A 24,196-nucleotide genomic window follows, 5' to 3' on the forward strand; every position below is an offset into this window, starting at 1 on the left:
TTTTCTTTTCTATTAGCCACGCATAAAGCTTAATTTATTGGCGCCTGCAGCCTGGAATTTTGCCCTTCCATTTTGGCCAGGAAGTTGCAATCATTATTTTTTATAGCCTCGGTCACCCGCAGAAATTTGGCTATCAAAGAAAATTAATAATGAACAAAAGGAAAGGGTGAGCTGAATCTCTGGCATTTATACTGCTGCGTGCCGCTGTGGAATTTTACGTCCAGGAATGAGTGCAAAATATTTTACAGAGTTTAATCAGCCAGAAAATGTGGCAAAGAATTGTGCACCTTCCACACAGACATTTCATATTAAATATTACACAGTGTGCAATCCGCATCTTTAAGCTAAGTTGGAGTAAAAAATCATCATCTTACAATCCCAATTACAAGCGTTATTAAATTTTCAGCTTGAATGCGACTTGTGGTGTGTTGATGGCCAAATTAATTGCATATCTGATGGGGCGTCCAAATCCGATCTTTGGCTGATTGCTGAGACACGTCTGGTGCGCTCATTTACCATTTGCCACGGGCTTTGTTTGCCGATTTGAAACGGCATTGAAGGGCGGCCATGGGTGGCTGCTAATGCGCCCGAGTGCTAACTGCTTGGAAATGGATTGTCGGATTGTCGGATTGCCGGATGGCCGGGTTGCGTCACGGATTGCCTGAAAACGATAGCGATGCATTGCGAACGGGTTGAAGTCACGGTTGAATGATTCAATTGGGTGGAGGCTTGCAGTTTTAGGGCTGCAATCGGGTTTCATTGATTGAACAACAGGATTAAATGGCAAACACACAATTATGGAAATCAGAAAATGAATAAGATGAGCGTGAGATGTATGGAAAATATGGACTGTAGAAACAGTATATTAAAATTTATTATATCTGCAAACAAACTCAAAAGAATTGGTATGAAAATTCGAATTTACATTTAAATAGATTTCAAAATTTGAGGCCAATGATAGAAAGTTTATTTCAAATGAAATTCTTCTCTATGAAATCGTTTTCTTTGTACAACTTCTCTATTATTTCCGTATTTTCAAGCGACAAGATGAAATATGCAAGTTTTGGTTATATCCTTTATTTTCCAATCCAAATATTGTTAGCTCGAAAAAATGTCATTATTGTTGAGATAAATGGCTTTCAGATTCTCTTCAGAATATCCAACACAAAATCAAGATTGTAACCTGGATAAATGAGAATTTCTGATGATAAAACTTTGTGAAAGTCTAAAATGCTTCACATGGCAAGTTTAATTTTTCTGAGCTTAAAGAACGAAAGTTTGTTTTATTCTATTAAATATTTTTGCATGCAAAAAAACTCTGTCTAATTCTTAAGTGAATGCAGCTCACGTTTAAGCTTACAATTTTGTTCGTACCGTTCACTTTTTAGTGGTTAAAGCACCTGCGGCCACGAGGCGTATACTTCATTTATTGGCCACATTTCTGGCACAATGCTTCACTGAGCTCAGTACTTTTCTGGCCAACGGAAAAGCCTAAGCTTAGTCATGGAACGGAAGCTGCCATCGCGAGCTCGTAAACAAATGCGCACCTCAAATTTGTAAAGATTAGCAGACAATTCGCACACAGTCAACACGGTCGCATCTAAGCTGTCATCTGCCTTACGCCTCACAGCGACCACTCTACACTGGAAAAAATAACACAAAAATGCTTAAGTTGAAAAACAAACCTTATAAAGATTAAATGCTTCATTTTCAAAGGGCAAATTTTAAGTTTGACACGGAACTTTAGGACTTTTTGTAATATTTGCAATTTAAATTCTCAGCCAACTAATAAAATTGGGTCACCTTTTTTACCCGGTGCATGGATAGCATTTTAGAAATAAGGGAAACAGGGCCGGGATCCCGAGTAACCACCTTGTCTAATCTAATAGCTGCCGGCTGACAAACATTGACATTTTCTGTTATGTAATCAGACGCCCAAAGGTATGCCCAAAATACAAAGAACACGTGCCCGACACGCTCGCCACTCGGCAAAAGCTGCGAGGGGGTGGGTCCGCAAAAAGCGGAGGATACGCAATAAATTGTCGCATAAAAATTGATGTTTTATTTTCAGCTTCTTTTGCACTCGCTCGTCGCCTGCCGCTTTTCCCCACACCATTTTCCATTTTGGGTTCTGTTGTTTTTCGCTTCGCCTTTTGCTATGCAAAACGTGCATGGAAATCGCAAAATTCTTTTCGCTTTTTCGGTTAGCTCAAACACAAACAAAAGAAGCAGAGCAGAAAGTTGCCATTGGGTGGGAAAAATCCTGCGGACTGAGGATCATCGGGGGCAGGATGAAACTGCTGAGTCCGACTTGTCCTAGATATATAGTCAATATATATATCCCTTTGCTACTTACCAATAATACGAGTATTACATCATAGTCCGTAATGAATTCCTTAACTTATAAATAAACGTGCCTAACCTTTTGAAATTAGGCCTTAAAGCCTTAGCCTCCATAAAAAGCCACATTTAAGCCAAGAACTTCTCCCCGTACGCTCATATTTTACACAAGATATGGGCGTGTCGTTTCTAAATGTAGTGAAAGCTGACACCTTCATGATTATTTGATGTCAGGCTGGGGTTATTTATAGGCAGCTGACATGACTATCGCCGGTTAAAAATGTGCCCCAGCAATATACATACATACATAGTTGGAGTCGCCGTAAATAGACTGAAGCCGCTTATTTAAGCAGAGGGTGCCCCGAAAAATGGTGAGTAAATTAATATTTGCCACGTGTAGGACTCGGAATGCGTTGAGCGTTAACCGCAGGGCAGGCAGACACACACGTGAAAAATGTCGAATAATCCATTACGGCCAAGACAAGTGCCTCTTATCGCCAGACAGCCCACGCAGTACGCAGATCCCACGGAGGTGTTCCCGTCTTGGCCAAGTGGGAGTCCTTCCTTCCTTCACTCACTGCACTTTACAGGAACGGACTGTCCGCCCTTTTGTGTTGGACTCACCAACATAAATTTCCACGGGTTGCCAGGCAAATGATGTTCACTTTCGCTCCAAGCCCACTGCATAACCTGCGGGCCAACTTGGAATGATTCCGATATGCCTGGGGTTACTCCTAATTGATTTTGGACAACAAAAATAGTATAGAATAACATGAACATGAGTTATTTTTATACTCTAAAGAAAAATACCTTTTATGTTCCAATAGTAGGATTTTCTGTTTTCTAAAATGTTTTATTCCTTGAATTTTCACAGCTTTTTATAGCTCCCACACATGTCACTCCAATTTATAACAAGCCTTCATCGAAAAGTTGTTGCCCAAGCATCAAGTGAGCAAACGATAACCTGACCCACAAATTTCAGCTAACCCAACTCAAATATTATGGCCAACTTCGTGCCATCTCGGCTAACAAGTCACGGCAGCCAACTCAGATACATATAGTGGAAAATGGGAGAATGGGGAGATGAAAGCCAAAATGAGAGTGAGATGTGGAAGAAGGTAACGCGATAGTGGAGCGGAAATTTGAGCAATGCAACTAAATTGCGTTTAACCAAGCGAGCGAGCCAACTCGAACCGAAGGCATTCAAAAACCCAAAGCCCAAGCCCAAATCCTAACCCCCTTTCTGCCGGAACCGGAGAGCTCAAGACCCGGATGGCTAAGAGTCCCGCGGGCCAAGAACCACCTTCCTTTGCGAAGACAAACTGCGAGCTGAAAACATAAATTCTTGATTGCAATAGATGTCGACAATGTTGTCACCGCCGCCCGACTCGCAGGCATCATCATCATTTTGATGTCGCCACCTCATGAACTTGCGCCATATTTCACGCAGGGCTACCAATTCGAAAACGAAAACGCCCAGAAACCGAAATAGTGCAGCCAAATATAAATGACAAGTAAATTCCCTAAAAAAACTGATAATATAGCTTAGATTCGAATGAGTAATAATGTTATTATACAACCTCTTTTTATGCATATTTATTAATCTTTGAATCACTTTTAATTTGCCAACACTGCTGGCAACCCCTTTTTTGGTCGAATTGCGCTGACCAAAAGTTACAAAGGAACACGTGACATCTGCGGCACATAAATAAGAAGACGGAGAGAAATGGCCGGTGTAAATTATTGCACGACAACATCAATTTCGGGGTCACCACCTCAGTGGAAACCTATTTATACGGGACGAAACTCTATCGGCTGTCCTGCAAAAAGCCTCCAATCAATGAGTTTCTCCTTTCTCCACTTTTGGGCAAATTAAGTGCTTAAATTTCAATTAAAACTTGTACTTGAACTTCTTGGTGGGAGGTGGCAGGTGGAAGGAGCGGCACTTGGTTTAACCTCCCATCGCACTGACCTCATTAATGCTAAACATCCACGATATTTTATAGTAATTAGAAGCAGTCAAATTGAATTGGCATTAGGGCGTGTTATGTTGCCAGGGATGGCTCGGCTATAAAAAGCAAATGTTATTAGGGTTAAACTTGGTAATATACATTGCTTGGAATGGAGGCAATTTGTTGGAAAATAGGCCTTGAGATTGGAGGAAGCGGGAAATAAGTGGATGGGATGGGAAAACCAGATCGGAGTTTGGGAATTTCCATAACAACATTGTCTGCGCCAGTAAGTGGTACTTAAATATCCCCTAATTGATTAGAAACGTTATGGATTACGTGTATTAATGTATTTAGCAAAATTCGGAAATCTCAAGAAAGTAAAATGGTTAAAAACAAACAGTTTTTTTTTGACTTTCCAAGGAAAATTAAAAGCCGGCATGGGGAAACGTTTTGATTGCAAATCAATGACTTTGTGAATTTATTTGTAATACTTATTTTAAGATAGTAATAAATGCATTCTATTCAGTGGCTTGGAAGACAGAAATAATTTCTTGTAACACAAACTGAAGAGAAGAAAAGGAAACGAAACGCAGACACGTAGACAATCAGGAGAAGTGCTCCTTGTGGCATAGTTGGCATAACTTACGGCGCATGCCGCATTCCTGGCTGGCAAATAACTTTGCATACTTTCGGCGGCACGGATAAGTCGCCTTGATTTATGCAGCAAACACTTTCGATTAATTGCCCACAGAACTGCGCTCATTGCACATGTGATATACAGTTATACGTATGTGTGTGTGTGTGTGCGTGTGAGTGTGGGGAAATGGAATTTCGGGCTGCAGATGATTTTAGGGTGGAAGAGGGGGCGGGCCAAAAGTCATCAAAACTATTTCATTAATTTGTGGCTCGGCTGCTTTGCTGCGGCCCAGAAGTCTTTAAAACTTTTGTTTGTTTGTCTTTGGCCAAAGTTTTAATCGCATTTGTTTGTCACTGCTCTCGACTCCATATTTCGATGGCAATCTGTCTCACTAACTCGGGACTTGACTAGCTGGCTTCAGTCAATATTTAACTTGTAAATCCGCATTCTAGACAATTGTTTGACTGGGGAATGAAGGACACTTTCATGGTGGGCGCTGCCTATTGAATTGCAGTTGGGATTGATTAAAACACTTTGAAAATGAAATGAACACCTTTTTGACTTACCATGAACCAAACACACTATGATACCAGACACATCAAACAGGAACAAGTTACACGGAATACATTGATTCATTGCATCTACACACAAATCTTTCAGATACCTGCTGCACAAAGTTCAATTACCCAACTGAAATATTTAAAGTATTCACTGTTTGACTTCACTTACTACTGCAATTTCCAGTTGGGTAATGTATCGCTTATGCACAAACATCTGATTAACGTTTCTATCATTTTCAACTTGGCCCTGTAGCAAAACGATTTTATATTTCTGGCCAGCCTTCTTCCTCCGCTGAGCTGTCAACCGCACGGATACAAATACGACTCACAGGGCGGATGGGTAATGTAGAGAACTTGGGACTTGGTAATGGGGCGAGTGCGGCACCTGGGGAGCCAAGGATGCAGCCAAACTGAACCTGGTTGAACTGCACCTGACGCACGGGCAAACACACCAAGGGCCAACTAGCTCATCCCCATACTGCCACTCGTTTTTGGACCACCACCCCCTGCACGCCCCTTCCATTTACCCAGTTGCTAATGTAGTTTACTTACGCTGAAATATTTGCCTTGCCAAACTGCATTTCTATTCCGGGGCAGGTAGTCAATTTTTATCACTCGCTGGGAATTTGCATGCGGACATGGCAGTCTGAATCCTTGAAAGGATTGCTAGAACATTGGAAAGACATACAGATATTCGAGCTTTACTATTTAACACTAACCCCTTCTTAAATGATCAACATTTTTTATAAATTTATATAAATTTCTTTCTATATTTATTTAGTTTCATTTACTTTTTGGATTTCAGAATTACAGTGCATTCCTTAAATAGAAAACAGAGCGTGTCCAAAACTGCATTGACAAACGGCGATGACGATGCAATTCGAAATCAATAAAAAACCGACAGAAATTTAGTTCCTGTTTTTAGATAAAATTAAGATAATTATGTATGCTGGCGAATAAAAGGAAGTGGACAGGATCAGCCGCGAATTGCCGTCATCATTCTTGGGTCGACACTACCTTTTGTCCGGCTCTCTGCTCGCCTGCTCGCCAAGACTTATGAGAAAGGCCAAAATGTCATGTACAACAGATAAAAAGGACACGAATACGGACAGGGACACGGACACGGCGGCTAATGACACAAAGAAGCCCGAACTGCAAAACAAATGAAAAGGATTCTACGAAAAAAAAGAACGCTGCACTGAGAATAAACGTAAGACATTCGATGACAGTATTAAACATACTACTTAAATGTATTACAAAACTGCAAGAAATATTACTGTCGGTTATCAAAACAATTGTATTATAAAATAGATTTATTATAAATGATATGAGTTCTTATTCCCCCAAAAATCTATGGTACCATCCGATTACTTCAGTTTGAAGTTTATATTTCCACTATTCTTCCTTTGGTTTCTTGCTCCAATACTTTTCAGTGTACCAACTGCGGAGGACGAGAGTAAAAAAGGGTTATAAAGCTCGGCTCCCTGCGAACTGCTGCCTCCTTCACCCCTTTTATCTTCGGTCTAGGCCATTATTGTGCAGCCTTTATTGTTTTTTGTGCCTTTGCCATCTTACTCATTTCGCTGTCGCGACTCCTTTGCCTTTTGTTGAATTGAAACAATTTGTCACTTTTTGGCCAAGTGCCTGTGGCTGCTTTTTTGTTCGGCCGAGTTAGCTGAACCTGTATTCATCTCCTTTGTAGTTAATGAAATAAATGAAGAGCAAAGCGCAGATGGATCCACAAAAGTGTAAATAATATTTTTGACAGTGTTTTATTGCAAATTGCCAGCGCCAGTCGGTTGGTTGTTCCAAAATTATGGACTTCCTGATTAGCCATAAGGGAAGTTAAATTGCCAGGATACTGCCATTTAGCACAAGTAAAAACATATTCATTTGGGAACAAATTCACAGATTTTGATTGCATTATTTGCACATACACAAGTGGAAAAGGAGAATATACCCACATATCCAACATATGCTTAAAAACACTTTATGAAGTGTCCTTTCAGCCAGTCAGTCCATCGATACATGGCTATAACTCGATATATACAATGAACTGCATTTCATTAGCGAACCGCACTTGCCACGTGTAAAAACAGCAACAAATAAATATAAAGAGTGGAAAAATCAATCGGACTGGCAAATTTCACTGAATTGCCAATTCATTTGCATAAGTTACGGACTGACCATTACATTACATTTCAATACATTAAATTAATGCCAGACGGCCACTTAGAGCAAATAAAATAAAAGCAATTGAGTTTGCTCATTCATAAAAGCAGTTAAAGGCCATTCGAAACAAAAAAAAATAATAAAAATCCAGCAGTTAAAACAGATTACATTCGTTTTCGGCTTCGGCTTTCCGGAAAATCCAAACAAATAAATAAGATTAAGGCCGGATATGACGGAGATGGGGCCAACTTGACCTCCGACGGACCCGCTTCATCCCAAGACAGCCACTGAAGCTCCAAGTCCCTTGGCCGTTTGATCTGCTGCTGCATCTGCCACCCACTCTTCACCTGGCCTCCCTTTGAACTTTGCCCAATGGTCAGCAAATCGGCCTAAATGCCTGAACAGGAAATCAATTCTCAACAGCCCCTTGTCTTCGCCCACGCCCACACAGGATGGACCACTCTGAAGCAGGTCCTTTTCCCTTTATCTTGGCAAACACCTGGCTAAGTGCTAGTTCACTCTTTGAATATGGTAAATTCTATTAAATTGTTTTCAGCGAATATTAGATATCAACTTTTAATTCCCACATACATAACCCTTACACATCCAAATCTTTTAACTCAAGTCGCTTTGGTGACCAAACATTTTCCTGAATGACTCTCCAAATTAGCCTTCCATATGTCTCAGTCCAGCGGTAGGAAGTTAGCACTCCTTACAAGTTCATTGTGCCCAGGACTACTTCAGACGCTTCTGCAACAGTGGATGTTGCACATTGTTGGGTGCTCATGTCTGGGGCACGCTTCAAATGCAACATTGCACCGGAAAGCAGCGGAAGGCCTTTTATATGCCCGGCCAACTTCCGGTCCATAGAAAACTAAGCTCTGTTGCCACTGCTGCACCATAGTGGCAGGTGAACAAAAGGTGTGCCCTTGCATATGCCTCATTGTTGTGGTTTTTTCCGCAGTCAAGTGAAACATAAGTGTGGCGGGCCTTAAACTTGGCAAATTGCTTCAATACTAGCTGGTCACCAAAGGGGCTTAAACAAAATAAAATTGGTAATTTTTGTCTATAATTTCAACTAATATTCATTGCACAAAGCTCTCCTTACTTTTCCACTTCTCTAAACAAAAACCCCAACAGATAAGCCGCACACTAAAATCAGTCGAGGGAAAGAAAGACGCAGGTTAATGGATTTCTCTTGTGATATTTGACTTGACCCAGACCCACGACCATTCCGGCTTATCCGTAGACATCTCATTTTATTCATTCTTTATGCGCGTCGTGAATTTTTCAAGTGAAAAGTTTACATTTATTATCGTGAGTGTGGAGTGTGGGGATCTGGAAAAGGGTGGGGCCAAAAGGGCGGGGGGCAAACCTGTCCTTCGAGGGACAACAAACAACACATTACGTTTAATTGAATGTTGCGGTTGTGTCGCCTTTCCGACTTTTTTTCTTCCGTTTCTTGTAAGACATTTCATTCTCCGGATCCCTTTAGCTCACTTGTTTTACACTCAAAAAAGTGGAGTGTAACTTATGAAAATCATAAAACAATTGTTATTTCAAAATAGTGCACGCGTTCAAATATTAATCAATATTTACATATATATGCAGTATTTATTATATAAAAAAATTTAAAATCATATTTCTGAATATTTTCCAAGTGTAATTGTGTATGAGAGCCCGACACGCGCCGCGTGCGAAAAGAACTGAAATTATAATGTAGTGTAAATATTTAATGATGATGTGGCTCTAGATTACGCTACCGTCACGTGGTTGCTGTTAAACGTGCGTCCCATCCACAGCGGAATCTTGACCCGACCCGGCCCTTTCCCGGCCAAGTCAATGAGCTGAGAAAGTCGCTGGCGACAGGACAGTTTTCCGCGCGTAGGCGCAATTCCACGGTGGCCAGTGAACTGCAAACAGGCCTCCGACTGCTGATATGCATTCAAAAAACAAAGGCGAATGAAAATAAACGAGAGCGCTTCGCCATTTATATGGCAAAATTTAATGAGTGTAAATAAAAAATATTACCTATCTGAGAGCCAAACATTTACTACTGATAAATCTTTTTGGGCCAAGTAAGTTACAAGGAAATTTCATTAGTAAGGAGGCAGACATTTGAAACTGACGCTGTCCGTAATAATATAAAAATGACATAAAATGTATGCAGTCGTTCAAGTTATTGACTCCATAAAAGCATATTAAATCGGGGTAAGATCGTAGAAACTGAAAGTTATTTGTTTTAGATGTTTGACAACCTTAGAAAAATTGAAACCTTAGAAATAGAAAGCTAATTTTACACATTTAATAAATGATATTCTGACACTTTTTATTAATAAAATGAAACATTTAACTTTGAATTACAAAAATATATATTTAAAAGCAAGTTTGAATAGGTATGCATATATGAAAAGCAAGCGCTAAAATTTAAATTCAAAATTGCACTAATGTGCTAAATCATATCGATTGCTGATACTAAATCGATATCGTTTTGACTAATGGTGTGAGGCCATGCTTTTAGTTCACTGCTAGGGTGAGTGCCAATGCTAAGAAAGCTAGTACGCACTTGTAAGTTTTCGCAGCCAACATAAATAAGCTAAATAAGAAACACAAATATATAACAAACATGTTTTAATGTTCACATATTGCAATATTGGGAACAACTTTTGATTGGTTTCCCCTTGGCAGTGCTAACTGATCAACTTTTTAGCCATTTTCCCATTGTTGATTAGAAGCGTAAGTTCTGGCTACAAAATAGCCAGATGAATATCGCCGCGCACGGTTGTGTTATCGCACTTATCGAGTGGCGTGATTATTCGATAGCGAGTGATAGAGAAAATGTACGTCATGTGATTGTGGATTCTTTTTTCGCACGGAGCAGTCACCTGTCGGCCAAGAAAATACAATTACGCCTGCAATTCGGTGAGTGTCAGCTGGAAAATTTGGAAATCCGGACGTGCTAACGCTCCCCCGATCCGCAGACAGTGAACAAATAGCAAGATGGCGGCCCAAATACGCACCGTGGTGTCCCAAACGTTCCTGTGGCTCTTCCTCGCCGTGGCCACCATCCTGACCCTGTACTTCGTGATGACGGGCAAGGGCGAGCGAGTGAGCGTGGGCTGGTTCCTGGCCTCCTCGAACCCGTACATGTGGGCCTGCCTGGGCATCGGACTCTCCGTCTCGCTGTCCGTCGTGGGCGCCGCCCTGGGCATCCATACGACGGGCACGAGCATCGTGGGCGGTGGCGTGAAGGCGCCCCGCATCAAGACCAAGAATCTGATCTCGGTCATCTTCTGCGAGGCGGTGGCCATCTACGGTCTGATCACCGCCATCGTTCTGTCCGGACAGCTGGAGCAGTTCTCGATGGAGACGGCCCTGTCACAGCCGGCCATCCAGAACACGAACTGGTTCTCCGGCTACCTCATCTTCGGCGCTGGCCTGGCCGTCGGCCTGGTCAATCTGTTCTGCGGCATCGCTGTGGGCATTGTGGGTTCGGGTGCCGCCCTCTCGGACGCCGCCAATGCTGCGCTGTTCGTCAAGATCCTGATTGTGGAGATTTTCGGCTCGGCCATTGGTCTGTTCGGCCTCATCGTGGGTATCTACATGACATCCAAGTCCAAGATGGGCGACAAGGAGTAGGCGCCGTCGCCAGCCACCCAGTGTGAGTGTGAATCATTGCAGAGACAGCCAAGGTCAAGATAATAGCACTCGCGGGGGAGCAACTGTCTCCTTATCTCATGCATGTTGCATTGCTAGATTCGCGTCTAAGAGAATATTGTAAAGAACTTGTTCTTGAGTTTGATTAGCTCATTAATAAGTTAATTGAACGCATAAGAATATTAGAAGCTACCAGCTGTCCTGTTGGATGCATTTTTCTAAGCAACAGCATTCCTAATTGGCAGTAAATCGGTTTTGCGAGTGCTATAGTCTCGACCTCAGCCAAACTCAAGCCACGAAATAAACTTTCACTCTTCTCCCGCAGCCTTCGCCACTCCATTATCATCACGAAGAACAACAATCAGTCATCAGAGCATTCCCCCATCCCCATGCAGACACGCACGACATCAGTGTTTGCGTATTTTTTGGAAATTACGACTCGCTATACGCAGTTACTGCTTGCAGGAGACGCCCGACAAACCGAAATCCGATCAGCCGAAACGCTTTAAACTAGGACTTAGTTACTTATTAAGATTATAGTTGGTTAAGTTGGCAGTTGGTTTTCACGCCTCGCACGCTCGCAGTCACCAGCATCACTCAATCGACTGTGGAGTGTGCACGGTGTGAAAACGACCGTGATTTGTTTATTTAATTTCTTTGCCAAACGAAAGACATCGTGTGTGTGTGTCCGTGTTTGATTTTAAGCAGTTTGTTATGTTTGTTTCTACCCTGGCTCTTCGAAGGCTAATTCAGAATGTATTATATTTACTACCGCAAAACGATAAACTTGTATATTTCAAGCTACTGTTTGAGGCAGCAGTTGTAGAAGGTTGCACAGTCGCATTATTATTATTAGAGAAAGTATTCCATATTAAAACAAATAAAATATATACGTTTTGTTTATCAATATGTGTGAGAGTGTGACTACGTCGATGGCTTATCAGATATCAGAAGCACGCGCTAAATTGTTATGAGTGCGTTACACACATCATCCATACATATATATGGCACCAATTTCCTTTATCAAATGGTTTTAAGTTTGGTGCAAAAGAGGGAATGCTATTATTAAACAAGCCTTGGAACAAGGACGAGGGATATACTATTAGGAAATAAACAAGGTAGAGGGATATACAATTACAAATTAAACTTGTTTGAAACAACTTTTCGTTCAGTGTATCAGTGCATAATGGGAAAGCAGCAATTCTCCTGGGCTTATGTTAAGTCAGCAGTAAAATGAACCCGAGCTTTTGCTGCATTTGTTTATCAAAGTATATATGTATGGTGATGTGCATTTAAATTATGCGCATTATTGTTTCATTCGCGTCTTCAGCGACTTCGGAAAAGGCAGTCTTACGGAACTAATTTACCAAAGCTATAAATAAACAATAATGTTCTTAATCTATGAATAAAGTTTTTAAAAATCTATCGGTGCAGTGGACAATAAGAAAAGTAAAAGTCTATAAATTTTATTAAAGTAAATAAAAGATAACAAAAAAAGCCAATCCTGAAATTTGAACGCGCGCCAAATAGTCCTCAAAGTTGGCAGCCCTTTGGCGCAGTGTTGTATGTCGCGGCCATTTTGAAAGTGACAGCTCCTTTTACCGTTTCTTTTGCATCCTCTTTCTTTCCGCGCCCAACGCTTCGCGAAGTCGCACGCTTTTTGAGATCTAGCTTGATTTAATTGCCCCGAAATGGCCGAGGAAGTGGTGGATGTCAGCAGCCAGGAGGCGGGCCAGGTGATGCCGCAGGAGGAGGAGGGCTGGGCCGAAGATGTTGTGGCCACAATGCCGACCCAGGAGGTCACCGAGTGGCCGGAAATCAAGCTTTTCGGGCGCTGGGCCTGCGACGACATCTCCATCAGCGACATCTCGCTGCAGGACTACATTGCCGTGAAGGAGAAGTTCGCCCGCTACCTGCCGCACTCCGCCGGACGCTATGCGGCCAAGAGATTCCGCAAGGCCCAGTGCCCCATCGTGGAGCGCCTCACTTGCGGCCTGATGATGAAGGGGCGCAGCAACGGCAAGAAGCTCCTCGCCTGCCGCATCGTCAAGCACGCCTTCGAGATTATCCATCTGCTAACCTCGGAGAATCCGCTCCAGGTCACCGTCAACGCCATCGTCAATTCCGGTCCGCGCGAGGACTCCACGCGCATCGGACGCGCCGGCACTGTGCGCCGCCAGGCAGTCGATGTGTCGCCCTTGCGTCGCGTCAACCAGGTAAATGTATTCCCATTTCATAAAGTCGTATGAAGTTAAAAACACAAATTTTTAGGGAACTTCTTGTAGTTAAGAAAGTAATTTTTATAGACACTTGGATCTTCTCCGCTTAACTTTAAAATAATACCAATTAAAATGTTAATAATTTAAGAACAGTATCAGAAATTATTTTTATCCATTATAATAAGTCCAAATAGAACTAGACACAATAAAGTTAATAACTGAATGCTTATTTGCAGGCAATTTGGCTAATCTGCACTGGAGCACGTGAGGCTGCCTTCCGCAACATCAAGACGGTGGCCGAGTGTCTGGCCGATGAGCTGATCAACGCTGCCAAGGGATCCTCCAACTCCTACGCCATCAAGAAGAAGGACGAGTTGGAGCGCGTGGCCAAGTCGAATCGTTAAGCTGCGGATTTTCCACATTTCCATGAATTGATGCCGACCTACATAAGTTGCTATGTAATCATTTCATCTTCTAACTAAATACACAAATGTATTTTATTCCTTCTGTTTATATTGGCATACATTTCTACAGAATTGTTCTATTAGAATTGATTATCCTGTCAGTTCGAAAAGATTTCTTTCAACCGTGCCAACCTAAAATCGATTTTTAGATTCTGTAAACTGGAAGCTTTTCGCTTAAAAGATGATCTCTAAGATGAGTTTTGGATTATTCTTTGTGCTGTTTGTACTGGGTGCCGCCTCCTTGGGCGCAATTGGCATAATCTTCTCCAACGTGATGGTCAATATGGGTGAGCGCATGGGGCTCGGCTGGTTCCTGTACACCTCGAACCCCTTCCTGTGGTCCGGCATGGGTATCTTCCTCGCCTGCGCCCTGTCCGTTCTGGGCGCCGCCAGTGGGATCTACATGATTGGAAGCAGTGTGGCGGGCGGCGGAGTGCGATCGCCTCGCATCAAGACCAAGAACCTGATCTCAGTCATCTTCTGCGAGGCGGTGGCCATCTATGGCCTGATCACGGCCATCCTGCTTTCCGGCAACGTCAACAAGTTCAGCAGCATGCGTCTGATCACCGACAGCACGGTCATGGCGACCAATATGTTCACCGGATTCGCTACTTTTGGGGCAGGTCTCTGCGTTGGAATGGTGAATGTGGCCTGCGGCATTGCTGTGGGCATCGTGGGATCCGGCGCTGCCCTGGCGGATGCAGCCAACTCGGCGCTCTTCGTCAAGATCCTCATTGTGGAGATTTTTGGCTCGGCTATCGGACTGTTTGGCCTGATTGTGGCCATCTACATGACCTCCAAGGCGGAAACCATCAATTAGACCATTATATGAACACAACTTAATTGAAAAGCTAACATTTATTTGGTAATTAAAGCTATTCCTCCCCATCATCGTAGTCGCTGTCATCAGCTTCATCATTGTGACCCTCCTCGTCGTCGTCTTCTTCGTCCCAGTGCTTGATCTTCTTGTTGGTCATAAAGTCCTCGCGCAGCACACTCCATTCGGACTTCTTTTTGCCGCTGGAGCTCTCGTCATCGTCGTCGTCATCCGTTTCCTGTTCCTCTTTCTTTACAGCATTATCTACGGGTGTGGATTTGGAGCGCTTCCCGCTCATTAGGACGTCCAGGAACTTTCGCTTGTTGATGTTGTTTAGCACTGCATCCTGTCGACTGTCCAGCGGACCCGCTTCCTCCAGCTGCTGCTGCAGATCCTTCTGCTGGATGCGCACGGCATTGAAGAACTGCACCACTCCACGAGTGGCCACCTTGCGGAGCGTTCGTTCACGCTCCATGTCCTGGAAACTGGGCTTCACACGCAGCTGGAGGGGCACATTTTTGCGCTGCTGTTTGGTTAGCGTGGCATCCAAAGCAGAGGCTTGCGGCTTCTCGTCTTCATCGTCGTCGTCGTTGTCGTCTTCGTCCTCTTCATTGACATCAGCTTTCTCGATCTCGAAATCGAATCCTGGCTTTTTGTTGGTGCCGGCTTTCTGGAATCGCACAGCCGCCTGGCTTTTTTTGGCTCGAGCTAGCACGGTTTTTTTCTGGGTCTTCGGCTTGGTGGTCTTCAGGACCTTCTGAATGGAATCCGCCCAGCCGGCGTTGCCCTCCGCCTCGCCGGCCGAATTCTGGCTGCCCTCAGACTCGGATTCCCCCGGAGAGCTGTCGCTCGCAGGAGCAGGTGTCTTTTTAACACGCTTCTCAGTCAAAAGAGCCATATTTTGCGAGCAGACAAGTGGATTCAACTTTAAAAACAAAACGAGCGTGTTTATCACGTTTTTAGAGATGGCAAGTGTATCCAACAGGTCGCACTATCGGCAAAACTATTGGCAACTATATTAAAGAGGGAAAAACTGAAAACTACCTTTATAACTAATTACTTTAAAATATATACGAATTAAAGCAAATTTTCTAATGTGCTTAAAAGGAAAATATATGAAATTTATTTAGCTTTATGTTCCTTAAATTCATTATTAATCTATTATACAACACTAGGAATTATTTGCACACGCGTTCGATCGATACTGTCATCTATAACACAGTTGTGGCGCCAACATCTGGTCACACTGATCTTGCGGCTTTGGACTCAACTTTATTCATTTGCAAAAATGGACCTGAACACTCTGCTGCAGCGCGCCCAGAACCTGAACAATGACGCGAAGGCAGAGTGTGAGCTGCCCGCCGTGGAGCGGACGCTTCAGCAGGTCCTGCAGGCCACCACAGAACTCCATTCCCGCGTCACCCAAACCGGCAGCAAAGAGATCCAGGCGTGAGTAAACAAACCTGAATTAATGTGAACCATTGCCGATATGAATCTCCTTCGCCAGTCACATACTGCTGGGCTCCAAGGGCGTGGACCTGCCCAAGCTGAACCAGAAGCTGGAGGCGCTGAGTGCCCGGAAAACCTTCGAACCGCTAGACGTAAAGACGGATACGGATGTGCGCACATTCCTCAAGAACGAACGCGAGAATTCAATTCTCTCGGTAATCGAGGACACGAAAAAGAATGTGGGTGAGGTACCAGATAGCCAAAACATTGTTGACTTCTCCGATACTCGCAGATCAGGGACTCTGCGAACAAGCAGAGGTGGGCCAGTATGAACAAAGTATGGAACGAGGAGAAGACCCGTCTGCTAGACGCCTTAATTGCGCCCTCACAGAACTTTATTGACCTACAACGGCTGCCGGAACCCACCATCGTAAATCCGCATTACCAGCCACGTTCCTGCCTCGATCCGCTGGAACTCGTGTATGCGCAAGAGTTGCGGCATTACAATGAACTGCTTCTTAAGAGCAGCCACCGGCCCAATCTCGTCCAAAAGTTCGCTCATCTGTCCCAGAGCTTCGGAGATAGCCGGCTTACGGACATGTGGACCCTGCTGGCTTGCGTCACCCAAATCAGCGAGCCGCTGCGCAGTGACCCCATCAAGAGCCGACAGCAAAGACCGGAGTTTGTTACCCATGCAAAATCATACCTAGAACGGCGCTATCGTGTGTTCATGTGCTCCCAAATCGGTGGATCCTATGCCAGCAACAGCTATCAGTTGGTTCTGGCCTATGTAAACCAGCGGTTTAGAGCACAGCAGACCATCGGACTTGTGGACACCGTCGGCGAAAGACCCTTATGGCCGCTGGTTTACTACGGATTGCGCTGCGGATCGACCAAGGTGGCCGTTGAGTTCCTGCGCGAAGCCGGCAGTAGCCACGATGAGTTTGCCCAGCTCGTTGCAGATCGCAATGCGGGCGAAACCAATTCCAAAATAGAAAACCAACTGCGATTGCAGTACGCCAACAAAATACGCAACTCCACCGATGCCTATAAGAAGGCTGTTTACTGCATCCTTTTGGGCTGCGATGTCAACGAAGTACACGGAGAAGTGGCCAAGACCATAGACGACTTCCTTTGGATGCGGCTGGCCATGATACAGCCCGGTGACGCCGACAACTATGGTAAACTGCAGTCAATGATTTTGGAACAGTATGGGGAAAAGTACTTCAATGCTAGGCAGCAACCGTATCTCTACTTCGAGACCCTTGCATTAACCGGCCAGTTTGAAGCCGCCATCGAGTTCCTGGCGCGTCAGGATGACAATCGCGCACATGCAGTTCACATGGCCATAGCGCTGTTTGAGCTAGGACTTCTAGGCAGTGCGCGCAGTGTGTCGCAGCCCCTGCTTTCGATCGACATTATAGATCCACAGCCACTGAGACGCTTGAACCTAACCCGGCTTATCCGACAGTATGTGCAGCGATTCGAGCGGACGGACACCTCGGAGGCGCTGCATTACTACTACACACTGCGCTGTCTGAAGGATCCCAAGGGTCGGAACATGTTTATGGCCTGTGTGTGCGATCTTGTGGTGGACAGCGGAGTCTTTGATACCACCATTTTTGATCTGATATTCGGCAAGCGGCAGTCGAGTGACCAAAACGATGTTAACAGGTGATTAGGCAATGTTACTTTTATTTTAGTCAGTCTAAAGTCTAGTCTCTTGTGTTTTTAGTGGACTCTTCCGCCAGTTCGAATGCCCGGAGTTCGACACGCGCACCATGGCCGGTCAGGTGGCCGACGAACTAGCTGCGCTGGGTAACTTTGAGATGTCGGCGCGGCTGTACGAAATGGCGGGCAAGTACAATCTGGCCTTGAAGCACATCTGCATTCTGCTGGCCCATGTGGTGCACCTGCCCACGCTATCGTTAAGGGAACGCCTTGGCCTAGAGGCTCAAAGATTCAACCAGCTGCTGGCCAGCGACAGCATCGATGTGGAACCCAAAATGAAGAACAGCTTTGTGCTGCTGCAAGATCTGCTTATCTTCTTCAACTTCTATCATGAGGGAAAATTGAATGCAGCGTTGGATCTGCTCGAACAAACCCAATTGATGCCCAACACGTCGGACGATGTGGATGTGGTTCTGGCCAATGTGAAGCGACTTAGCGGCGAGGTAATCAAGGTCCTGCCCGACGTTATTGTGGCCGCCATGGAGATCACCCAGCGGCAGTACAAGCAGCTGAAGACAGGAACGGGCAGCTCGCTGGAACTTAGCCAGATGCAGCAACTCCGGCAGCGGGCCAAAGCCCTGTCCAACATGGCAGCCACTATGCCGTATCGCCTGCCCAACGACACGAACAAGCGACTGATTGAACTCGAACTGGATATGCACTAAAATAAATATACTTTAAGGAATGCAGATAGTAGTCTACTTCATTAGCATGAATATGTGCTCCTCCTCCTCCTCTTCTTCATCACTGTCTGTTGTCTCCTCTCGCCTTTTTTCCTCCAGCTGCTGAATGCGAAAATGAGCAGCTGCCAATTGCTGTTGAAGATCAAGGCAATTGGCGCATGGATTATGAGGCTTACTCTCCTTGAAGCTTTCCTCGTCGATGCCAGAATCCTCGCTTTTAAAACTGATATTACTTCTATTAGCACATGATTTCATACTTTTGACGGTCTTTCCGAGGGGATCCTCCTCCTCCGTTCCTAAGTGGAACTCTGGAATGGCGTCTTTTCTAAGGTTTCCCTTGTTGTTTGGCAGATAAGTCTGGCGAAAGTGTCTGCCGCAAATGAACAGCCACTTGTTGTCCAACGTAAGCCGACATATTTCCATCCATTCCTTGCGCATTTCGGGATTCGAGGGAAAGAAGTGCAGTCGTTCTAGAGGAGATCGCGAAGAGCAGTTCCTGACGCTGCACCTGCGGACGAAGGTGTTCCTGCTTGGCTTACTGACCTGGTGCACTACCTCTTTAGTATCTAAAACATAAGGAAAACTGGTTTAGGAAGCTAACTAGGAGGCTGCTCCGATACACTTACTCAAGAAGAGCGTGGGAACTGCCCAGGAAAACACTTTGGTCTTGCCAAAACATTGTGTCTCAAAGTGCCGCCTACACACCCGACTATTGAACAAGTTAATATCTTTTATGTCCGCAATATTGTCCATCCACTTCTGTCGGACAACCGGATTTATAGGGAACTTGTACATGGAGCTACTATCCTGTTGACCACTATTATAGCAATTGGGCACGATGCAGCGAAGTTTTCGGTTTTTCATATTTTTGGACTGCTAATATGGTTTAGTGAAATGTTGGTAGGTGAAATGGAGAAAGCAACAAGTGTTGGTAGTCGCTTGAAACTTAAATTTGGGTCAAGATCAGTGACTGGACGTTGGTTAAAAGAGGGGGTACCTTAATGTCTTCTTCAGTAAGCTTTAAATTTTATCGGGAATAATTATAGGACTTATGTTTATAGCCTTTTTGAATTTTTAAATTGTTTATTGCGCCACAACAGAAATTAATTCAAACGAGAAAGCGAACTTTTGTGGTCACGCAGTATTCGGGGTTGAGTCTTCGATAAGTCTGTGCTCCAACCAAATTAGCATGAACACTGATCACGTGATACACTTTCATTAAAGAAATGATCATTTGCAAAATTGTGGACTTTTAAGATATGAATCTCTACTAAGGTAAGGTCAACGAGTTTATTATATTCTTGCTTATCAGGTTTTTGCATTACTTAATATAATTTTAAATAACTCACATATGCATTCGGGAGTTATTTTTCTTCAAGTATGTTCATTGTAAATTGAATTAAAGGTTAATTGTACATTTGAATTGTATATTTTAGGAATAAACAATAATGTTTTAAACGAAACTAGATTTTATCAGGCATTCTAGTTTTTATTTCATTAAACTGATTAAATTAAACTGAAACTGGTTATTGAAATTAACAATTCTGATTCTTATATTTTATATTTACTAACATATAATATAAAAAAATTTGTTCTAGCATTTAAATCGGACCAATAGCGACGTAGGCTTTTTGCATTTTAATTTTTATAATTATTTATTACAATATATCAGTACTCTAATTCAACAAATATACTCTTCGTGAGTGTATACAAAGTTGTAATTCGTTTCTTTTTGTCCGTTTCAATTTCTAATCCAGTCTAATGCATCCGTTGCTATCTTGACTTTGTTTATTTGCTGCATGTAGTTCATACTTTTTTACTGGACAAAGGAATCTTGAGTAGAGAGTGATTTGAAATGACCTCGTCCGAAACATCAGCATCGGCTTTCTCGAGCTCGGACACAGCCGCCCTGGAGCGTCAGACGGAAGTGGAGCAGCCAGTGACCTTGGAACAGATCTGGAACGAAAACCACCGGCGATCGAGCGTAGATTGGATTCGCAAAAGTGGTTACAAAAGGGTGTGTATATCGGTTACGTTTTTGGAACAAACGTCTAAAGCGTATCCTTTTAGGTTTGCCTCCAATTTCCGGACGACTATCTGCCCCACAGCAATGCGATTAGTGTGGGCCTGAAGGAGTTACTTGCGCCGGAGGACGTGAAGGTTTTCATCCTGGCAGACACCACATACGGAAGCTGCTGCGTGGACGAGATTGCGGCTGCCCATGTGGACGCTGACAGTGTGATTCACTTCGGAAACGCATGTCGCAGTAGGGCCTCCCGCCTGCCGGTACTTTACCTTTATCCAGAGTTGCCGCTGGATGTGAATGTTCTCCTGGGCAAGCTGCAAGGTCTGCGCGCGGAGAGCAAAGATCGAGAGGTGTGCGTGTACCTGGACATTGGCTACCAGCATGTGTACGGGGAACAGCTAAAGAAGCAGCTGTCCGAGGTCCTGGAGCCCAAGGAAGTGCTGCTGGAACTTTTTCCGCCCATCGGGGCAGAATCAACGACAACAAAGGAGACCACGAACCTGGAGAGGATTTGCATTTTCATAGGCGCCGATAACCAGCGATTCGCTAATCTATCCCTAACTGCTCCAGCTGCCGTGCAATGGCACATCTACGATGGATCCTCTGACAGTTTTAGCTCAAAGAATCCCCTAACGGCTCAGTTCATCCGGCGTCGCTACTTCCACATCGAAAAGTGCAAGGATGCACAAACACTGGGACTCATTGTGGCCACTCTTTCCGCTGAAGGTTACTTAGATGTGGTGACGCGACTGCAAACAATGGCGAAGGGCAGAGGCATTAAGACGCAGCTTATTTCCGTGGGCAGGATTAACCCAGCCAAACTGGCTAACTTCTTGGAAATCGATTGCTTTGTCCTGATCGGTTGCCCGTTCAATAATATGTACGACTCCAAAGAGTACTATAAGCCCATTGTCTCTGTCTTCGAGGCAGAGATGGCCCTGAATCCCGCCTGGCACATGAGATACCCCGCAGCATATGTGACGGATTTCAAGCAACTTCTGCCGGAAGGACGCAGCTTCCTGCCATTTGATGCGGCAGATATACCAGAGAACGACGTCAGCTTGGTGAGTGGAAGGCTACGAGGAGCGGTCAACGATTCCCTGGAAACAGCTGGAGATCCCGCCTCGCTTGCTCTGGCTACACAAGCCAAAATGGCTCTCATGACGACGGATACCGGGCTCTCCTTCGAGGATCGCACCTGGCAGGGATTGGATCCTGCCCTTGGGCAGACGGAGCCCGCAAAGTTGCAACAGGGACTCAGTGGTATACCCATTAACTATTCACACCAATAAAGGCCAGAGAAACTTATATAACTTTTAGTATTATCGGTTTACTGATCCTCTGGGGGCGAAATTTTCTTTTGAATTAAACTACAATGTCCAACAACAGCGGGGCGGAACCTCTTAAACCCTCAACCAGTACATGGAGGAGCGGATTCTGTTGTAGTCGGGCAGGTTCTCAACGGGACCCACGGCAGCGACGGCTGGGCACCGATCGTAGATGTACTTCATTGCGACGTCGCGCACATTGCCCACACTCACGGCATCGATGCGCTGCTCCAGCTCGTGCAGAGGGATGCGGCGGTTGTAGCACAGGATCTGGCGGCCAATGTCCTCGCAGATGGGTGTGGTGCCGTCGAGCTGCAGGAGCATGTTGGTCTTCAGAAGGTTCTTGGCGCGCTCGACCTCAGCCTCGGTAACCATGGTGCACAGACGCATCCACTCGGTCTGCACGTTGAAGAGCATGTCCTGGGGATTGGGTTTGTTTACATAAAATTGGCGTTCTCTGGAGAGATTTCTGACGAGTCATTGATTCTTCTTACCTCGCACTGCAGAGGGTCGCACACGAAGTAAATGCCCCAGAGTCCGGTGTCCTTGTAGCATGTGTTGAACGACTGGAAGCTGTGGCAAAGGTCTGTAGGGGAATAATGGTTAATAATCTCCATATCCTGGTCGTCTTACAGGTGCACACTTACTGTCCTCAGCGCTGGCACGGGCCAGGTTGGAGGCGTTGTTGGCGCCACCGCCCTGGGAACGATCCCAAGCACCCACCAAGGTGTTGGCCACCATCAGGGGGATGTTGTCCTGGTCGGTCCAGCCGCATCCTTCGACGGCGATGGCGACATGGGCCAGGGGCAGGGAATCGTCGCGCACACGCACCTCGGAGCCGGTGAAGCGGCAGGGAGTCACCTCCGCGGGCAGCACACTGGCCTCCAGGCCACCCAAGCTGCTGCAGGCAAGCTTTACCAGATCATCGTGCTTGACGCCGCCAGCAGCGGCCAGAACGATGCGCGAAGCCTTGTAGTGGGTCTGGATGTAGTCGGTCAAATCGGCCTTGCCAATAGACCTAAAAAAATGAAGATTTGAATTAGAGACAGAACATTTGTTATGGGAGCTGAATATACTTACTGGATGTTCTTGGTGGGTCCCAGGATGGTCTGGCCCAGGGGAGTACCCTGATAGGCGGTGGCGTGCAGGTGATCGAAGACCACCTCCTGCAGGTTGCTCTCCACTTCCTGCATCTCGCGCAGAATCACCGAACGCTCGCGGGCGATCTCAGCCTCACCCAGCTTGGAGTTCTGGATGATGTCGGCCAGGATCTCGACGGCCTTGGGCACATCCTTGGACAAACACTTGGCGTAGAAGACGGTCTGCTCCCTGGAGGTGTAGGCGTTCAGGTGGGCGCCCAGGTTCTCAACCTCCAGCTCCAAATCCGTTTGCGAGCGCTTGGCGGTACCCTAAAAGTGGCAGACAGGAGGTATTATACGCATTTAAAGCCTGAAGCTAGTGAGCCAACCTTGAAGGCCATGTGCTCCAGGAAGTGGGCAACTCCATTGTTCTTCTCGTTCTCGGAGCGCGAGCCCGCATCGATCCACAGTCCCACGGTGGCGGTGGAGGCACCGGAATCCTCGCTAGCCACGCGGAGACCGTTGTCCAGCTTGGTCACCTGGGTGGCGGGTATGTTCAGCAGAGTCTTCTGTAGGGTGGCAGCCGACTTGTAGCGCTGTAAGTTCGGGAAAATGGGGAAAACTATAGCCCAAAGTTAAGTAAAACACGAACATAACCTCAAAGTGCTTGTAGTGGTTTTTCAAAAAATTTGCCTAACAATTTGTTGCAAAAACTTGATGGCTCTTGATTAACTGACCAACAAAGATGTTGTTTATCCCTTTTCGTACAGAAATAAACCATAATTGCAACCAAAAACACAATCATTTACAATTACGTAATTTAAATCCTGGGAAGCGTAATCATTTGATGGCTGGCTGAACTTACCTTGATCATGTCAACGCCCCGCATGAAGGAGCGCATATTCTGCGTCACGCCAAGAACTCGCAACGCCATCGTTTTATTAATTCGTTCAATAGCCTATTACTAAAAAATATTTAAGACTTTTTCGTCTGTGACCGCGGCGCTGATGAAAAATTCACACACACACACACCAATGTACTGCGCTGCGCAAAGTTGGCTGCGGCCAGTCAGCTGTTTGTGG

The 24,196-nt window shown here is 45.0% G+C and overlaps 8 protein-coding genes across 8 annotated transcripts; 5 read left to right on the forward strand and 3 right to left on the reverse strand.

Moving 5' to 3' along the window:
- The first annotated feature begins 10,474 nt into the window (after positions 1-10,474).
- On the forward strand, positions 10,475-12,208 carry LOC6606333 (V-type proton ATPase 21 kDa proteolipid subunit). The gene is made up of 3 exons (XM_002031102.2): positions 10,475-10,583; positions 10,643-11,322; positions 11,644-12,208. The coding sequence occupies exon 2, from the start codon at positions 10,662-10,664 to the stop codon at positions 11,298-11,300; it is 639 nt and encodes a 212-aa protein (XP_002031138.1). The 5' UTR covers positions 10,475-10,583; positions 10,643-10,661; the 3' UTR covers positions 11,301-11,322; positions 11,644-12,208.
- Positions 12,209-12,639: 431 nt separating this feature from the next.
- LOC6606334 (40S ribosomal protein S5b) lies at positions 12,640-14,037 on the forward strand. The gene is made up of 2 exons (XM_002031103.2): positions 12,640-13,534; positions 13,774-14,037. The coding sequence occupies exons 1-2, from the start codon at positions 13,010-13,012 to the stop codon at positions 13,939-13,941; spliced, it is 693 nt and encodes a 230-aa protein (XP_002031139.1). The 5' UTR covers positions 12,640-13,009; the 3' UTR covers positions 13,942-14,037.
- Positions 14,038-14,097: 60 nt separating this feature from the next.
- On the forward strand, positions 14,098-14,894 carry LOC6606335 (V-type proton ATPase 21 kDa proteolipid subunit). Its single transcript, XM_002031104.2, has one exon. It carries the CDS (start codon positions 14,183-14,185, stop codon positions 14,819-14,821), a length of 639 nt encoding a protein of 212 aa, XP_002031140.2. The 5' UTR covers positions 14,098-14,182; the 3' UTR covers positions 14,822-14,894.
- Positions 14,841-15,781, reverse strand: LOC6606336 (RRP15-like protein). The gene has a single exon (XM_002031105.2). The coding sequence runs from the start codon at positions 15,714-15,716 to the stop codon at positions 14,877-14,879; it is 840 nt and encodes a 279-aa protein (XP_002031141.1). The 5' UTR covers positions 15,717-15,781; the 3' UTR covers positions 14,841-14,876.
- A 261-nt stretch (positions 15,782-16,042) lies between these two features.
- LOC6606337 (nuclear pore complex protein Nup93-1) lies at positions 16,043-18,689 on the forward strand. Its single transcript, XM_002031106.2, has 4 exons — positions 16,043-16,267; positions 16,326-16,506; positions 16,560-17,941; positions 18,003-18,689. The coding sequence occupies exons 1-4, from the start codon at positions 16,107-16,109 to the stop codon at positions 18,661-18,663; spliced, it is 2,385 nt and encodes a 794-aa protein (XP_002031142.1). The 5' UTR covers positions 16,043-16,106; the 3' UTR covers positions 18,664-18,689.
- On the reverse strand, positions 18,672-19,613 carry LOC6606338. Its single transcript, XM_002031107.2, has 2 exons — positions 19,308-19,613; positions 18,672-19,247 (listed from the first exon to the last, which is right to left on the reverse strand). Exons 1-2 carry the CDS (start codon positions 19,543-19,545, stop codon positions 18,697-18,699), a joined length of 789 nt encoding a protein of 262 aa, XP_002031143.1. The 5' UTR covers positions 19,546-19,613; the 3' UTR covers positions 18,672-18,696.
- An 858-nt stretch (positions 19,614-20,471) lies between these two features.
- On the forward strand, positions 20,472-22,015 carry LOC6606339 (2-(3-amino-3-carboxypropyl)histidine synthase subunit 2). The gene is made up of 2 exons (XM_002031108.2): positions 20,472-20,698; positions 20,752-22,015. The coding sequence occupies exons 1-2, from the start codon at positions 20,537-20,539 to the stop codon at positions 21,997-21,999; spliced, it is 1,410 nt and encodes a 469-aa protein (XP_002031144.1). The 5' UTR covers positions 20,472-20,536; the 3' UTR covers positions 22,000-22,015.
- A 2-nt stretch (positions 22,016-22,017) lies between these two features.
- On the reverse strand, positions 22,018-24,152 carry LOC6606340 (mitochondrial-processing peptidase subunit beta). Its single transcript, XM_002031109.2, has 6 exons — positions 23,980-24,152; positions 23,504-23,710; positions 23,116-23,444; positions 22,683-23,053; positions 22,530-22,621; positions 22,018-22,455 (listed from the first exon to the last, which is right to left on the reverse strand). Exons 1-6 carry the CDS (start codon positions 24,046-24,048, stop codon positions 22,111-22,113), a joined length of 1,413 nt encoding a protein of 470 aa, XP_002031145.1. The 5' UTR covers positions 24,049-24,152; the 3' UTR covers positions 22,018-22,110.
- Positions 24,153-24,196: the final 44 nt, after the last annotated feature.

Source organism: Drosophila sechellia, chromosome 3R (genome assembly GCF_004382195.2).
Source record: "Drosophila sechellia strain sech25 chromosome 3R, ASM438219v1, whole genome shotgun sequence".
NCBI lineage: Eukaryota > Metazoa > Arthropoda > Insecta > Diptera > Drosophilidae > Drosophila > Drosophila sechellia.

Coding starts and splice junctions, on each gene's coding strand:
- LOC6606333 (XM_002031102.2), top strand. CDS start 10,662: ATGGCGGCCCAAATACGCACCGTGGTGTCCCAAACGTTCCTGTGGCTC.
- LOC6606335 (XM_002031104.2), top strand. CDS start 14,183: ATGATCTCTAAGATGAGTTTTGGATTATTCTTTGTGCTGTTTGTACTG.
- LOC6606336 (XM_002031105.2), bottom strand. CDS start 15,716: ATGGCTCTTTTGACTGAGAAGCGTGTTAAAAAGACACCTGCTCCTGCG.
- LOC6606339 (XM_002031108.2), top strand. CDS start 20,537: ATGACCTCGTCCGAAACATCAGCATCGGCTTTCTCGAGCTCGGACACA. Junction 20,699..20,751: donor GCAAAAGTGGTTACAAAAGG/GTGTGTATATCG, acceptor GTATCCTTTTAG/GTTTGCCTCCAATTTCCGGA.
- LOC6606334 (XM_002031103.2), top strand. CDS start 13,010: ATGGCCGAGGAAGTGGTGGATGTCAGCAGCCAGGAGGCGGGCCAGGTG. Junction 13,535..13,773: donor CCTTGCGTCGCGTCAACCAG/GTAAATGTATTC, acceptor GCTTATTTGCAG/GCAATTTGGCTAATCTGCAC.
- LOC6606338 (XM_002031107.2), bottom strand. CDS start 19,545: ATGAAAAACCGAAAACTTCGCTGCATCGTGCCCAATTGCTATAATAGT. Junction 19,248..19,307: donor AGTTCCCACGCTCTTCTTGA/GTAAGTGTATCG, acceptor CTTATGTTTTAG/ATACTAAAGAGGTAGTGCAC.
- LOC6606340 (XM_002031109.2), bottom strand. CDS start 24,048: ATGGCGTTGCGAGTTCTTGGCGTGACGCAGAATATGCGCTCCTTCATG. Junction 23,711..23,979: donor GGGGCGTTGACATGATCAAG/GTAAGTTCAGCC, acceptor CCGAACTTACAG/CGCTACAAGTCGGCTGCCAC. Junction 22,456..22,529: donor GCGACCCTCTGCAGTGCGAG/GTAAGAAGAATC, acceptor CCCAATCCCCAG/GACATGCTCTTCAACGTGCA.
- LOC6606337 (XM_002031106.2), top strand. CDS start 16,107: ATGGACCTGAACACTCTGCTGCAGCGCGCCCAGAACCTGAACAATGAC. Junction 16,507..16,559: donor TCGAGGACACGAAAAAGAAT/GTGGGTGAGGTA, acceptor CGATACTCGCAG/ATCAGGGACTCTGCGAACAA. Junction 17,942..18,002: donor GACCAAAACGATGTTAACAG/GTGATTAGGCAA, acceptor TTGTGTTTTTAG/TGGACTCTTCCGCCAGTTCG.